Here is a 12,739-nt window from a genome sequence, read left to right on the forward strand (position 1 = left end):
ATAGTTAGAAGTACAAGGATTGACTCACTTGTTGAAATGACTTCCTTAGCATCAACTTCTATCTGTTGAGCTATCTTGCCCATCATTGTTTTGTACACTTTTCAGTCTTGCACAGAACTAAGGTGTCTGAAAACCAAATTCATGCTCTCTAGTAGGCCAGGAATTGTTCCATACAATTCAAGGTTGGCCCTTGCTGCTCTAAATGTGGCTCCATGTTGGCAAAACCAGCAGCACCAGGGAGCTGGTTAGAAATGCAGACTCCCAGGCACATCCTCAGACCTACTGAATCCACACCTGCACTTTAACAAGATCCCCAGATGGTTCATGCATATTAAAGTTTGGGAAGCACAAGCCTATGTGTCCACAACCTTGTTTGAGGAGGAGAGACTGTTTCATTTCCCTTAAGTACCTGACACTTGCAGTGGGGAGAGTGGAGGTGGGAAGGAGAGAAGAGGGAGTGGTAGTAAAGATTCCGATCAGAACAGCAAGGAGATACCCCTTCGTGCTTCACTTTCCTTCCTGCTGGCATTCCTGGCACACCAGGGAGTGCAGTCTAAAGCTGCAGCATCCAGTATGGAAACCCAGTCTGGATGGTAGACAGTTATTGGTTGCACCCTGGCTTTAGGGAATCCTGTATTAAGTCAAGGGACTTGGAAGACACGAATACACAAACAAGTTAAGTCCTGTGGAGAGGAAAGAATAAATCTTCCAGAAATCCCAGGGACATAGATTTAACGCCTTTTCACCTTCCCGTATCCAGAACTGGATCCTTAGGGAAAGTTTGGCTTTTCCCCCCTGTGGTAGGCGTTTGCCCCTTCCTAACCTCTGGTCTGTTTGCTGTGACAGCACGTCAAGGACATTATCCTGCAGTCCAACCCACTGCTGGAGGCCTTTGGGAATGCCAAGACTGTCCGTAACAACAACTCCAGCCGATTTGTAAGTCTTTCCTATTTCAGAAAATGTCACCTGATTGATGCTGTTGATATTCCTGGTTTAAGTCCGGTATCCCCAAGGAAATGGGAGATTGCACATATTATCAGGAGGCTGCCTTTTCGATCTTTTCTTCATGTTCTCCAGCGGTGTGCATTCAGGCTTCAATTTGCCCTTTGACTAAGTTATTTTTGAGCCCTAGGATATAAAGCAGATAATTTTTGAAAACAGTTCTCATCTTGAGTTAGTCGCCTTACTAAGGTAAATAAAAATGGATAAAAGTGTCAGCTTTGGTGCTAGAGGAGCTTGCTTGGTGCCCTAGAGAAAAGTCCTTCTTTCCAAGACATGGACATGAGTAGACTAGATCGCAGGCCTTCTGCTTTGCTTTTGCTTCACAGAGCTGGGTCTGTGGACCCTGAAAGGAGCAGACACTTTCATCTGGCTCCTTGGAGAGAGCCTTCCTCCTCTTTGTCAGCCAGAGTGAGCCCACCCCCTCCCCCACCCTGCATAGCTTAGCCCGTTTGTTTTATGTATATTCATGTAACATGATGACACCCAAAAGTGATTGGACCGAACCTGACAGATTGCCTCCTAATTGGCCTGTTTACCTAAGGTTAGCCGAATGCATTATCATGAATTCCTATGAAAACATTTTTCTGTCTGCGTGTCTCCTGAGAATTAGAAGGCTGGCAAAGATGAAAATGAATATATTCCCCTTGACAAATTCCACATTTACAAAGAAATGAATATTTGCCCAGTAGCTTTCATTTATGTAGATTTTGCATCTTATCTTATAGATTATATCTGGCGGTAAAGAATTCGAGGAGCCATCTGTGAGGCTGATTCTGGACCATTTTAAAATAAATAAGTGGGAATTTTGGAGAAAAACGATTTTTTTTTCACCCTTCTATTTTGGAAGATAGCTTCTATTTTCAAGGGAATTCTTACTAAGTTCTCATGCAGTAATTAAGTTCCCTGGTGAGCCATCTCTGTTAGAATTGCCCTCACTTTCCTTGCTGTTCAATATTATTCAAACTACTCTTTCGTCGATATCTCCTATTTCCCTGCTCAATGCCAGGGGTGTGTTATCTTGAATAAGTTCCTAAGTAATGAAATAGGAAAGAAGATGTGAATGATTTTTCCCTTGACCTTTTTTCCCCTAGTTGTCGATCTCAATCTGCCTTGCAAAAATGCACTTGACCAAATTTAACTCTATTGGTACTCATCCCCCCTCTTTTGCCTTCCTTAGAGAGCAGAAAAATAATTAAATGAATTATTTCTCTGCATTTTTCCAATATAAATTATTCTTGGACAAGGAGGATACATCCTCCTTGCAAAACAAAACAAAAATACCCAGCAATTATTTTTCTGATTAGAAAATGTCCTACAGCCCTGCTGGAAAGATGGGAAAAAGTATGGAGGAATAATTCAAACACACAGAGTAATGTCTGATGGGCATCAAAAGATGTTCTCAATAATAAGGAGAGAAATATAAATTAAAACCATATATCATTTTCTCTCTCTCAGGTGGGCAAACATTAAGGAGATTGATAATACCAGCGAAAAAGACACTATTGTTTGAATACAGACACATTTCCCCTGGAGAGCAATTTAGCCATCTTTATCAAAATTTAAAATGCTCATTTCTTTGACCCAACAGATTTTTAGGGTATAATATCTGAGTTAATGATGAGTTATTTAAAAACATATCCATAATATATTGTTGAATTAAAAAAAAGGTTGCAAAAGAATATTTGCAATATAGTCTCATTTTTATTTTTAAAGGCACATTATATAAAACATAATTAAGGTATCTATAAATCAGAGTTTGACTATATCATTTTAGTGATTAGTAGGAGATGGAAATGATATCAGGATGGGATTATGGGTAATTTTACTTTGAAAAATGGACACATAATATGAACAATAAAAATTCATGTTTCCACTTATAAATCTTTCAAGTTTTAAGAACTGTATTATAAAGTATTTCAAGCACTGAAAATTGTACAGTGAACACCAGTGTACTTAGAACCTAGCTTAAGAATTAAACTTACCAAGAGTCGAAGTTTCTTACCTTTTAATTTTGAAAATACAACATCCTCTCTTTAAACAAGTTCCTCTTCTCCCCAGGCCGATCTATAACAAAACTACACTTTTTGATCTCTCGTTAGAAGTTTTAACTTTTATATAACAACTTTGAATGGTGTATAAGCACTTCTGTTACATCAGAGCAGTGGTTCTCAACCTTGGCCGCATATGAAAATCACACAGGATTTTTCAAACTGCTCAGGTCTGGGAGTCCCCAGAGACTGATTTACTTGTCTGGGGTAGCACCGGACATTAGCCTTTCTTAAAGGCTCCTCACATCTTTCTAATAGGTGGCCAAGGTTTTGAACCACTTCTAGAAGGACTTGAGAGTTTGCCATTTACAGCATCTGCCCAACCTGAATATGATGTCCTGTTTGGTGACATTCCCACTGCCCCGCACCCCCCCACTTGATGGGGAATGGGGAGGGGTGGGTACATGGATGAACACTGAATGATTCCTTTCCAAACATGCCAAAAGGAAAAGATGGTGCAGAATGGCCACAATAGGAAGCACACGGTCTCTTGCTCAGCAAGCTTTTCTCAGGAACCACTGTAATTCAGGATAACCGGCGTTTGTGGTCCTTCTCTAGGACTGGTGCTTCTGAGTGCTTGTTTGCTGGCTCATTTTGGGGACGAGTGGGGAGGAGTCATCAGATGAAGACAATTAGGCCATTAGAGGGTGGCCTTCTTTTGCAGCCTTTCTGATACCCTGAGATGGGTGGAATTCATCAGCATCCACACTGTTACAGTACTCATGTGAATGCAGTTAGGCTGAGCGTGCTCTCCCGCTGGATCCCTAACGCCCCCCTTCTCATCTTTTCCTTCATTTACATTTACCCCTGTGGACCTTTCTGAGGACTGGAGAGAAGCTAGAGTGTAATGAGAGAAAAAATATATCATTTACTTAATCTGGGCACCTTTTCCAGCTAAATTCCAATGTTTGATTCTCCCTCATTCCCTATTAGCAGTAATTTAAAAGGAACTACTAACAACAGCAGTAACAAAAAACTCCACATCCACAACTAGCCGGAACAAACTTTATTTATAATCAAGTGGGTTTTTTTATGTTTATGACAATTTTAGATGCTCCAGAGGTAAAACGGATTGCTTTTGCTCAAAGCTGATAAAATAAATCTTCCAGAGGGAAAATTGGCTTCCTCTGATAGAGGATGAGAGCTCACTCTCGTTAGATAAAAGGGACCATATGACTTTCTGTCCTATTCTTTACAGCTTCTGGCTAAGTAGGCAAGCACCTACTGGGGGGAAATGGGCGAGGACTGTACCATGTCCTTATTTAGTTGGGCTAGAATGATAGATATTTTTCTCTCAATACAGAACTGTGTGACTGGACAAAAACACAGGTTATTGTCTAATAGGAAAAAGTGGGGAAGTCTAGACCAGAACAGGGAATAATTCAGAATGTGTCTATTAGTAATGAATTTCCTTGAATTATATACTGTATCAAAAGCCTGTTTGGAACATCATGTTTTTGTTCACTAACCATTGAAGGAAATCCCTAACTTTCTTGCAGGGAAAATACTTTGAAATCCAGTTCAGTCCAGGTGGGGAACCAGATGGTGGAAAGATCTCCAACTTCCTTCTGGAAAAATCTAGGGTGGTGATGAGGAACCCTGGAGAGCGAAGTTTTCACATATTTTACCAGGTTTTTCTTTATATTTTTTTCTTTACTACTTCCATATTCCTTCTCCACGTTTGCTTATTTATTTATTTATTTTTCTCTCAGCCCTCAGATTTAGACAATCTAGTCTGACAAGCCAAGGAGTGTTTATTACTGTAGTATGTGTTAGTCTGGGCAAAGGAATTGTGAGAATGCCCCTAACTGCAAAGGAGAATAAAGTCTAGTTGGGGTGAGAAGACAAATATTTCCAAAAGTTAAATAAAACCTCAGCCAGTTTGCAATGGCAGAAGTCTCCAAAAGGTGAACTGTAGGACGAAAGACTGGAAATAGCCTATGGATCTTTAATGCCAGGTCAAAAAGTTTTTACTTAGACACTCAGAGGCCATGGAAAGTCTGGGGCTAGAACAGGGTACAGGATGCTTTTAAATTGTGTTCCAGGCTTCAGTAATCATCTGATGCAACTATATTTTAAAATGTTTTTAAGTATTTTAAAAATATAATGATACCATAAACTATTTATGTATGAGTTTATGTATTAGTATTTCATATACTAATTGGGATCCACATTGGATTTTCTTTGAAGAAAGGCCTGTGACTATTTTTTGTTTTATTTTTGTTTTGTTATACTTTGAAGATCACTAGATTAGAAGGGAGTTAAACTGTGTTGGTAGCTCCCATTCAATCTTTTCAATTACATAGGTATCTTAGATGATGGTATTTGTCGATTGAAAGAATACATAAATAACCCAAAGCTTTTGTGAATTCAGTTATGCTTTTAATTGTATTAATCAAAACAACATGTATAGATGATTGAAAAATAATTTTGTGTATCACACACATAGTATATTATTTACTAAGCACTAGAGAGAAGTTCATAATTGTTTCCAGGACCCCGTTCAATAAATGCCAGCCCCACCACCCCCATTTCCAGAAGTCCTCTGCCCACAGGTTGGAGATCACCAGACTAGGGGCTGCAGAGTGATGAATTTAGTAGAAGATGGACTTAAAGATTCGGACATAAAAGTAACAGTTGAAGCTGTGAAACAGATGAGACTCCTATGAGAGTGAGCGTGGAGAGAAAAATCATGTCTATACAGGACTGGGGACCTGGGGACTGTCTGCAGATTGGGGAGGTACTGAGAAACCTGGGACTTACTCAGGGAAGGAAAGCTAGGATCCTGCAGTGTCACCAAAGCCAGGGGAAGCTCAGGGGGAGGAGCCGCAAGATCCATGCTCAGAGCTCTTGGGGGTAAGGGATGGGGCAGGAGTCTAAGGGCCAAGAAAGGGCTGTTAGATTAGCCCCTGAAAGTAGCCGTGAGAGTCGTTTCATCAGAATATGGTGAGGGGAGGAGAAGCCAGAGTGCAGGTGGTTAAGTCGTGATGAGGAAGTAGATTCTACGGCTTGAAGAAGTTCACTGAGTCAAGGAAAAGCTTCTAAAGAAGGCAAAGAGCACATGTGTTTATAGATAGAAGAGAGTTAGAGAAGGGGTCGGGGTTGAAGATGCAAGTGTGTGGGGCTACACAGTGTGGGTGGAGAGAAGATTGCGAAAGAGGTGAGGGAAGTTCTTTCTCAGACCAAAACAAAGCAAAAAAACAGAAGGAAGAAAATAGGAAGAGGGTGATACAAAAAGATTTTGAAGAGACTATGAGGAAAACTAAGGGAACCTGATGTCATGGGATGACCTAGAACTTCTCAGTAATGGAGATGAGGTTCCCCATTTGGAGGATGCAGAGCTGAGATGACATGAGGAACTTGACCACAATGGAGAACTGTGGATGGGAGCTCTCTCTATTTTCCTAAATCCCATTGGGTTGGAGCCAGGAGCTGGCTTGCGTGGGCTGTGTGCATCTCTTCCCACCTCTTCTTTCAGTGACATTTTCTTGATAGTCAAAGTATTTACAGGTAGGAGTATTTACAGCATGAAAACCAGCAAATACTACAAATCCATCCCTTCCCCAAGGGTTGATTGTTAAGCATGTCCAGCACACCAGTGGTGGGAGCCCTTTAAGATGGTCTTGCTCAGACCTAAGGCAAATATCAGAGATGGAACAAAAAGCCAGGGACAGTCAGTCGATTAGGAGGTTTCAGAATGCCAGAGTGTGGGACCTGAGGCGGTTTTCGTATGCACCCTGCAGTGAGAAGGATGGGGGTGGGGGGGTGGGCAGCTGCACTTTAAAAAGCCATAAGCAAGGCGAGCAGGAATGAAGTGATTACAATCTGCTTGCTTTCCACTCTCCTGAGGGATCTCCCCACTGAAGCCCTGCAGTTTCCTTTACTGGACAAGGGAAACTGCTCAGCTCTTACAAGGTCTGATGGGAGTTAAGTTACCAGAATTTGCAGAGATGACTTGGGGCTACTACAAGTAGAGCAGAAATTCTGAAGCCCCTTCATACTTTGGAGATGAGGATCACCGATGACCACCAATCATTTTAGAAAGCAGGGCTAGGAAGTCCCATTGCCTGGGCTCGGGGATGGTGGCAGAAGGCACCATGAGGTGGCTTTGGGTACTTTGAGGGCCACATCACACACACACACCCTGCTTTCTCTTGTTGCAGCTCATCGAGGGCGCCTCTGCAGAGCAGAAGCACAGCCTTGGCATTACCAGCATGGACTATTATTACTACCTTTGCCTGTCTGGGTCCTACAAGGTAGATGACATCGACGACAGACGGGAGTTTCAGGAAACTCTGGTAAGTGCTGGCACAGCGCGGGGGGGGGGGGGGGGGGGGGGGGGGGTGGAGGGGGCGGGGGGAGGGCACTACAGGATCTGCTCTCCAGACAGGGCGTGGCCTCTGGTAGAAAGGGCAGTAACGGTTAGCGAAGCCAAGAGCAGCATGAAATCTCCACCTCCTCAAACACGGTTAAGCCCCTTAAACAGCCACCTGCCCCATTGCCTGAGGACCACTTAATGATGTGAGATGGGTAAAAAAAAGGTGAATTCATCATTATCCCCCTGCAGGAGTTCTGGTTAACAGGTTAGAAACTGTTGTGGGTAATACATTTACCATACCTATTGGCTGAGAGCTTGTACAGTTGTTGAGCTGTCTCTTCAGAAAGGAGAAACGAAGAGCGCTCTGATCATCTTAATCAGATTTAGAAATTTTAGAAAACCTTCAGTCTTTTCTCCCACCCACTTTCTTGTCACCTCTGTGCTGTACAGATCAGAGTGCCATCCTTTCTCCATGCTCTTCACTTTGTGTGTGTGTTATAGCACAGAGTGTGAGCCCAGGTAGATTGTTTCCGGGTACCATCCTCGGGGAAACAATAAGTCAATCAAGAACTTTCTGGAGGTGGGCTGCTCAGCCATTTAGCCTCCAAGAAATGCATCTCCGCTGCCCTTTGAGTCAGCTACCAGTCGGGCCCAACTTCAACCCAGATCAGAACCAAGGGGGAGATTCTGAATGGGCATTTGGAGGTACAGTTTGAAGGAAGCTGACATTTGTTCTTGAAAGGGGCAGGATGTTCAGACTGTGTCCTGAATGCCAGGGAAAAGGGCATCAAGAGGCCCCCAAGGAAACAATGAGAAGATGCCTGCATTGGCCCTAGAGTATAGTTGTTTTAGGATACAGATATCAAACCTGCTTTTATGGACTTTAATGGACCTCAGAAACAAGACTTTTATTTGATTTCCTGGAAATTTATAATCAAGGTCTTTTTGCAAGTACAATCTATTCTCACTCCTGCCAATGAAGGGAAGGACGTCTGAGTCTATTTGGAGTAGCTGGACACGGGCACCGTTGCCCTTAGAGGGAGAAGGGCGGCACCACGAACACAGCAAGGGACGAGGAGAGGCTTGGTGGCTTTGTGTACAGCTCCTGCTCCATCTGAGTGTCTCTCCGTCTGGAGCTCTCTTGCCCTTACTCCTGGACAATTGCATGCTCTATTTAAGGACAGAACTGCCATCCCAGCACAAAGTTGAGACTTGAGAAGAATGTGTGCGTGTGCATTGGTGGGTGCTAATGTTTTATAGGGGTTTCCAGCTGCCATCGCAAGCCAAGCCACATATAAGCATGCAGTGCCATCTAAGCTTGGGCTTCTTTATTACGTGCTTTTAAAGCTGGTGACCAGCCTGTGTGGGCAATTTCTCCTTTCTCTTCCAGCATGCGATGAATGTCATTGGGATCTTCGCGGAGGAGCAGACGCTGGTGCTGCAGATAGTGGCAGGAGTTCTCCACCTGGGAAATATCAGCTTCAAAGAAGTTGGCAATTACGCAGCAGTGGAGAGTGAAGAGTGTGAGTGGCTTTGGTCCCCAGTAGTTGAAGGAGGGAAAACAATTGTTTAGCTCCATCAGAAGCAACCCACCTCTTTCCTTTGCTTAGATCTCAATCAGAGTATTTGGGGAAGAGATAAGAAGCCTTATGCGTCCTGCTGTGGCAGAACAAAAGGGCCTGTGAGAGGCCAGGCCTCTTCTATGAACCTTCCCCCTTCCTCCCCACATCCCACATTAATTATACCAAGTTACATACATAGACCAGTAATGAATTTGTTTTAATTTATCATTAACCTTGGGGAAGTCTGACAGAATTTCACATCTAGGTTTAAAGTGATACTTTAATGCAGATTAATCCTAAGTAAATAACTCATAAGATTTGTCACCTAATAAAAATCTTTTCCATAACTGATCTTTAGGGTCTACGTTCACCTAAAGGTCCTGACGAGCCAGTGCTAGGATATGTATAAATATGGGAAGCTCACAGATTGAGTTTGTCCCATGGGTTGAATTAGACTGGATTTTTGAAAACAGAAAAAAAGAAAAAAGACGTTAACTATTGTGTTGATATTGCTAATGACAACCTTTGTCGGTTACTTATGCAGTAGTGAGAGCCTGAAGACCTGAATGGTCATTTTTAGTCTTTGAGAAAAAAATCAGGTCCTTCCTGCAGAGATATTGTTGGTTATGTGTGGTATAATCTACCATCATCACCATGGCCTGAGACTGTAGCCTCTTAGGCATCAGATGACTTTCCCGGCTGCTTTCAGAACCCACACATCCTCTAACCACCCAGGAAGACATTTCTCCCTTTCTCAGCATTCTTCAAGAATGATAAATTTAGATGCTTAGTAATAAATAGTATCCCACTCATTGCTGACAATGCAGTGAGGCAATTTCCATTCCAAATAAGGTTCTTTTTTATATTTTTGTTTTCTTTTGTGATAAAAGAGGGAAGTTCTGCTAGCTTCTGATGACTGTCAGATAAAGAGCAGGATAAATTATGTTTACCAGGGAAAGGAGTGGGGTGGAAAACAATAAATATACAGGGTGTCCATAGAGTCTAAAAACACGTCTTAACAATAATAATAACTATGTTTTCAGACGTTGTAGGCATTACCCGTCACATTTAACAAATACACCTGTGTGTCCATAAGAGTCATTAACACCTGGCCTTTTAACATCGATAGTTTGGGTTTCTTGGTGGTTTCTCTGGAAGTAGATTGGATTTCTCTTGCCTTTTTAGATAGTCCAATCTTTTATTGCCTCTTTATGCTTGAGAACAAAGTTATGACTCTGACACAGCAAGCATTTCCCCGTATACTTGAGCCAAGAAGTGGTTCATTGCACATTTATGTCCGGAGGAAGTAGCCTCCTCAGCCAGCTGGGGGAGGCCCAGGATTGGCAAGTGCCTGTGAAATTCCCTGATTGGAGGTGATGGAGTGACGGAAATCAGGAAAGGCTGTGCTTGAAGCCAAAGAGTTCTAACAAGGAAATGTGTCCTCCTTTCCGTAATTTGTTTTCTGTTCAGTTGGTACTACCTTAACATGGTTCAGGTGGGTACCCTGTCAAAGTTCTGCCAGCTACCCCTTTGCTAGTCACCTTCTTCCCCTCCCCAGAGGGAACCGAGCTTTCCAGTCTCTTGTATTCCTTTCAGGGACTATGTATTCCAGAGCAACTAAACACACACACCCACTCTTTTTTTCTCACATTTTTGTATTAATGGGAGCATATAATATAATCTACAGTTGCTTTTTCACTTGACATTATATCACAAAGATGATTCTATATCAATTCACTAAGGAGCTTCATCTTTACTAGAACAGCGTAGCCTTCCATAGCTTGACTATATTTTAATCTACTGAACCAATCATCTGTTGAGGGACATCAAGATAGTCTTGGATCTTCTGCTATTACAATACTGAATGAACACTACTAAAATGAATAACGTGGTTTGTGTTGTCTGCCTCATATTTGAGTCTACCTGTGGAATAAATTTGTAGAGGGAAGTGCTAGCCCATGTTTGTATAATAGAAGAAAGCAAACTTTCTCTAGCTGTTGCAGGAAAAAAATGATAAGATTCCCATCACAAATGGCCTACTAAAGCCACTAATAACAAATTTTGTTGTTACCTGATCCTAAACTAAGGGATGTATAGAATTTCCTGAGTCAAACCTTTACGTTGCTGAGAAATCAAACAAACCTCAACTTGGGCACATGTGTGCCTATCATTAAATGGTATTTTGGAAACAAGTCTTGCTCAAAAGGTATTAAATACAAATTAACCTAAGAATTTTGTTGAAGGGGAAAAAAAATACCACGTAAATAACAATGAGGCGTACAAATGACAATGCCCTTACTTTGCCCCATTATTAATGGATTACAAAGTCTAGAACCTCAACACCAAAGACAAGTAAACCACATTTACCTTGCCATTTTTTAAAAATTTGTGAAATGGAATTTTGTTTTGCTATATCTTTTTGGTTTCCCTATCATCTCTACACTTCAAATGTAAACAAACAAAAAAAAATTGAACCCGCCTTTCCTTACTCTTTAATGCAGTAATAGAAATCTATCTTTATTATCAAAGTGTGCTGAAACATTACTTTGTAGCAGGTCCTTTGATCAGAGTTCTACACAACTCTGATGAACTACCAGAGTTACATCAGCATTTTTACTCAACGCCTGCTCCATCCTCTCCCTGCCCACGCCTCCGTCCTGCCACTTTTACCCAGCCACACTCCACACTCGCACACACACTCGTGGAAATTCACAGCCTGAAGGAAGTCAATATGAGCAGCCCTCTAATTTCAGCACCAGCACAGCCACTGAAGAACATACAAGGCCATAAAAGCGTATACTTTAAAAATATGGCATGGATTTTTTCCAAAACAAGTGCTAGATTTCCCCGCTAGACTTCTCAGCTGTTTCCCTAAGCTTGTGGCCAAATTCCATGCCTTGTTTTTCGAGTGCCTGTGCTCCTTCACTTGTGCCCTCTTCTACAGAAGAGGTGCGAGACATGGAAGTACAGCATGTTTCTTTTTCAGTCTGGTCTGTCTGTTTTGTCTCAAGGACCCATCGACGTAGCCCGTTTTGTTATATTTCTTTAGCTGTGGTTATAAAGATAATGACGTAAACACTTTCACCAAATATTTGAAGCATGTTCCAATGTTAGCACAGTCAGGGGCTTAGCAGAAGCCCATGTTTACAAAACAGACAAATTGGGGCTATTTGTCGTATCAGACTATTCACTGTGTAATTACCGTAAACAGTGAGGGGCCTTGGTGAATTTATTATAACCCATTGATAATGATATCCACTGTATCAAGTGAGACATGCATGTACCTGACTATTTGCGTGGTGATGGTGACAGTAACCCACCCACATTATAGCTTCCCCTTAGTGAACCTCTTACATATATGTCAGACACTTTGGTAAATGTCTCCTGATTCTCATAACAACCCTAATGTGTCCAGTCCGATTTACGGGCACCTTATGCCTTTGCTCTGTGCAAAGGTAAGTTTCTGTTTAGTGGAAGACACATTCAGGTTTCTAAACATATGTGGTAACTTTAAAAGTAAACTAAAGGAAATGGCTATAGGCAAATTAGTGCATTTGATTTTGTTCACATGCCCTCGACTAGTCTCAGCATTTCTGTGGAATACTCACATAGATAATATATACCTTGTTCTTGCATTACCCTATTTGAAAAGGCATTTACTGACTTAATATCATTGGAAGGTATATGAGAAATGTCAGCCTGTTCATTCTAACACCATCTGTGAAATTCAGGATTCTCCTTTATTGGGAGACTTGTGAGTTTTCGAGCATTATCATAAGGTCTTTAACAAAATCCTTTATCAGAGAATT

At 41.8% G+C, this 12,739-nt stretch overlaps 1 protein-coding gene across 1 annotated transcript in view; it reads left to right on the top strand.

Moving 5' to 3' along the window:
* The window catches only part of MYO1E (myosin IE), a 185,830-nt gene that overhangs the window by 107,374 nt on the left and 65,717 nt on the right, over positions 1-12,739 (top strand). The window contains exons 6-9 of the mRNA XM_033108656.1: positions 847-936; positions 4,550-4,681; positions 7,214-7,348; positions 8,759-8,891. Coding sequence (XP_032964547.1) covers positions 847-936; positions 4,550-4,681; positions 7,214-7,348; positions 8,759-8,891 — 490 coding nt within the window. The remainder of the gene's footprint in view (positions 1-846; positions 937-4,549; positions 4,682-7,213; positions 7,349-8,758; positions 8,892-12,739) is intronic.

This window comes from Rhinolophus ferrumequinum, chromosome 6, assembly GCF_004115265.2.
Source record: "Rhinolophus ferrumequinum isolate MPI-CBG mRhiFer1 chromosome 6, mRhiFer1_v1.p, whole genome shotgun sequence".
Taxonomy (NCBI): domain Eukaryota; kingdom Metazoa; phylum Chordata; class Mammalia; order Chiroptera; family Rhinolophidae; genus Rhinolophus; species Rhinolophus ferrumequinum.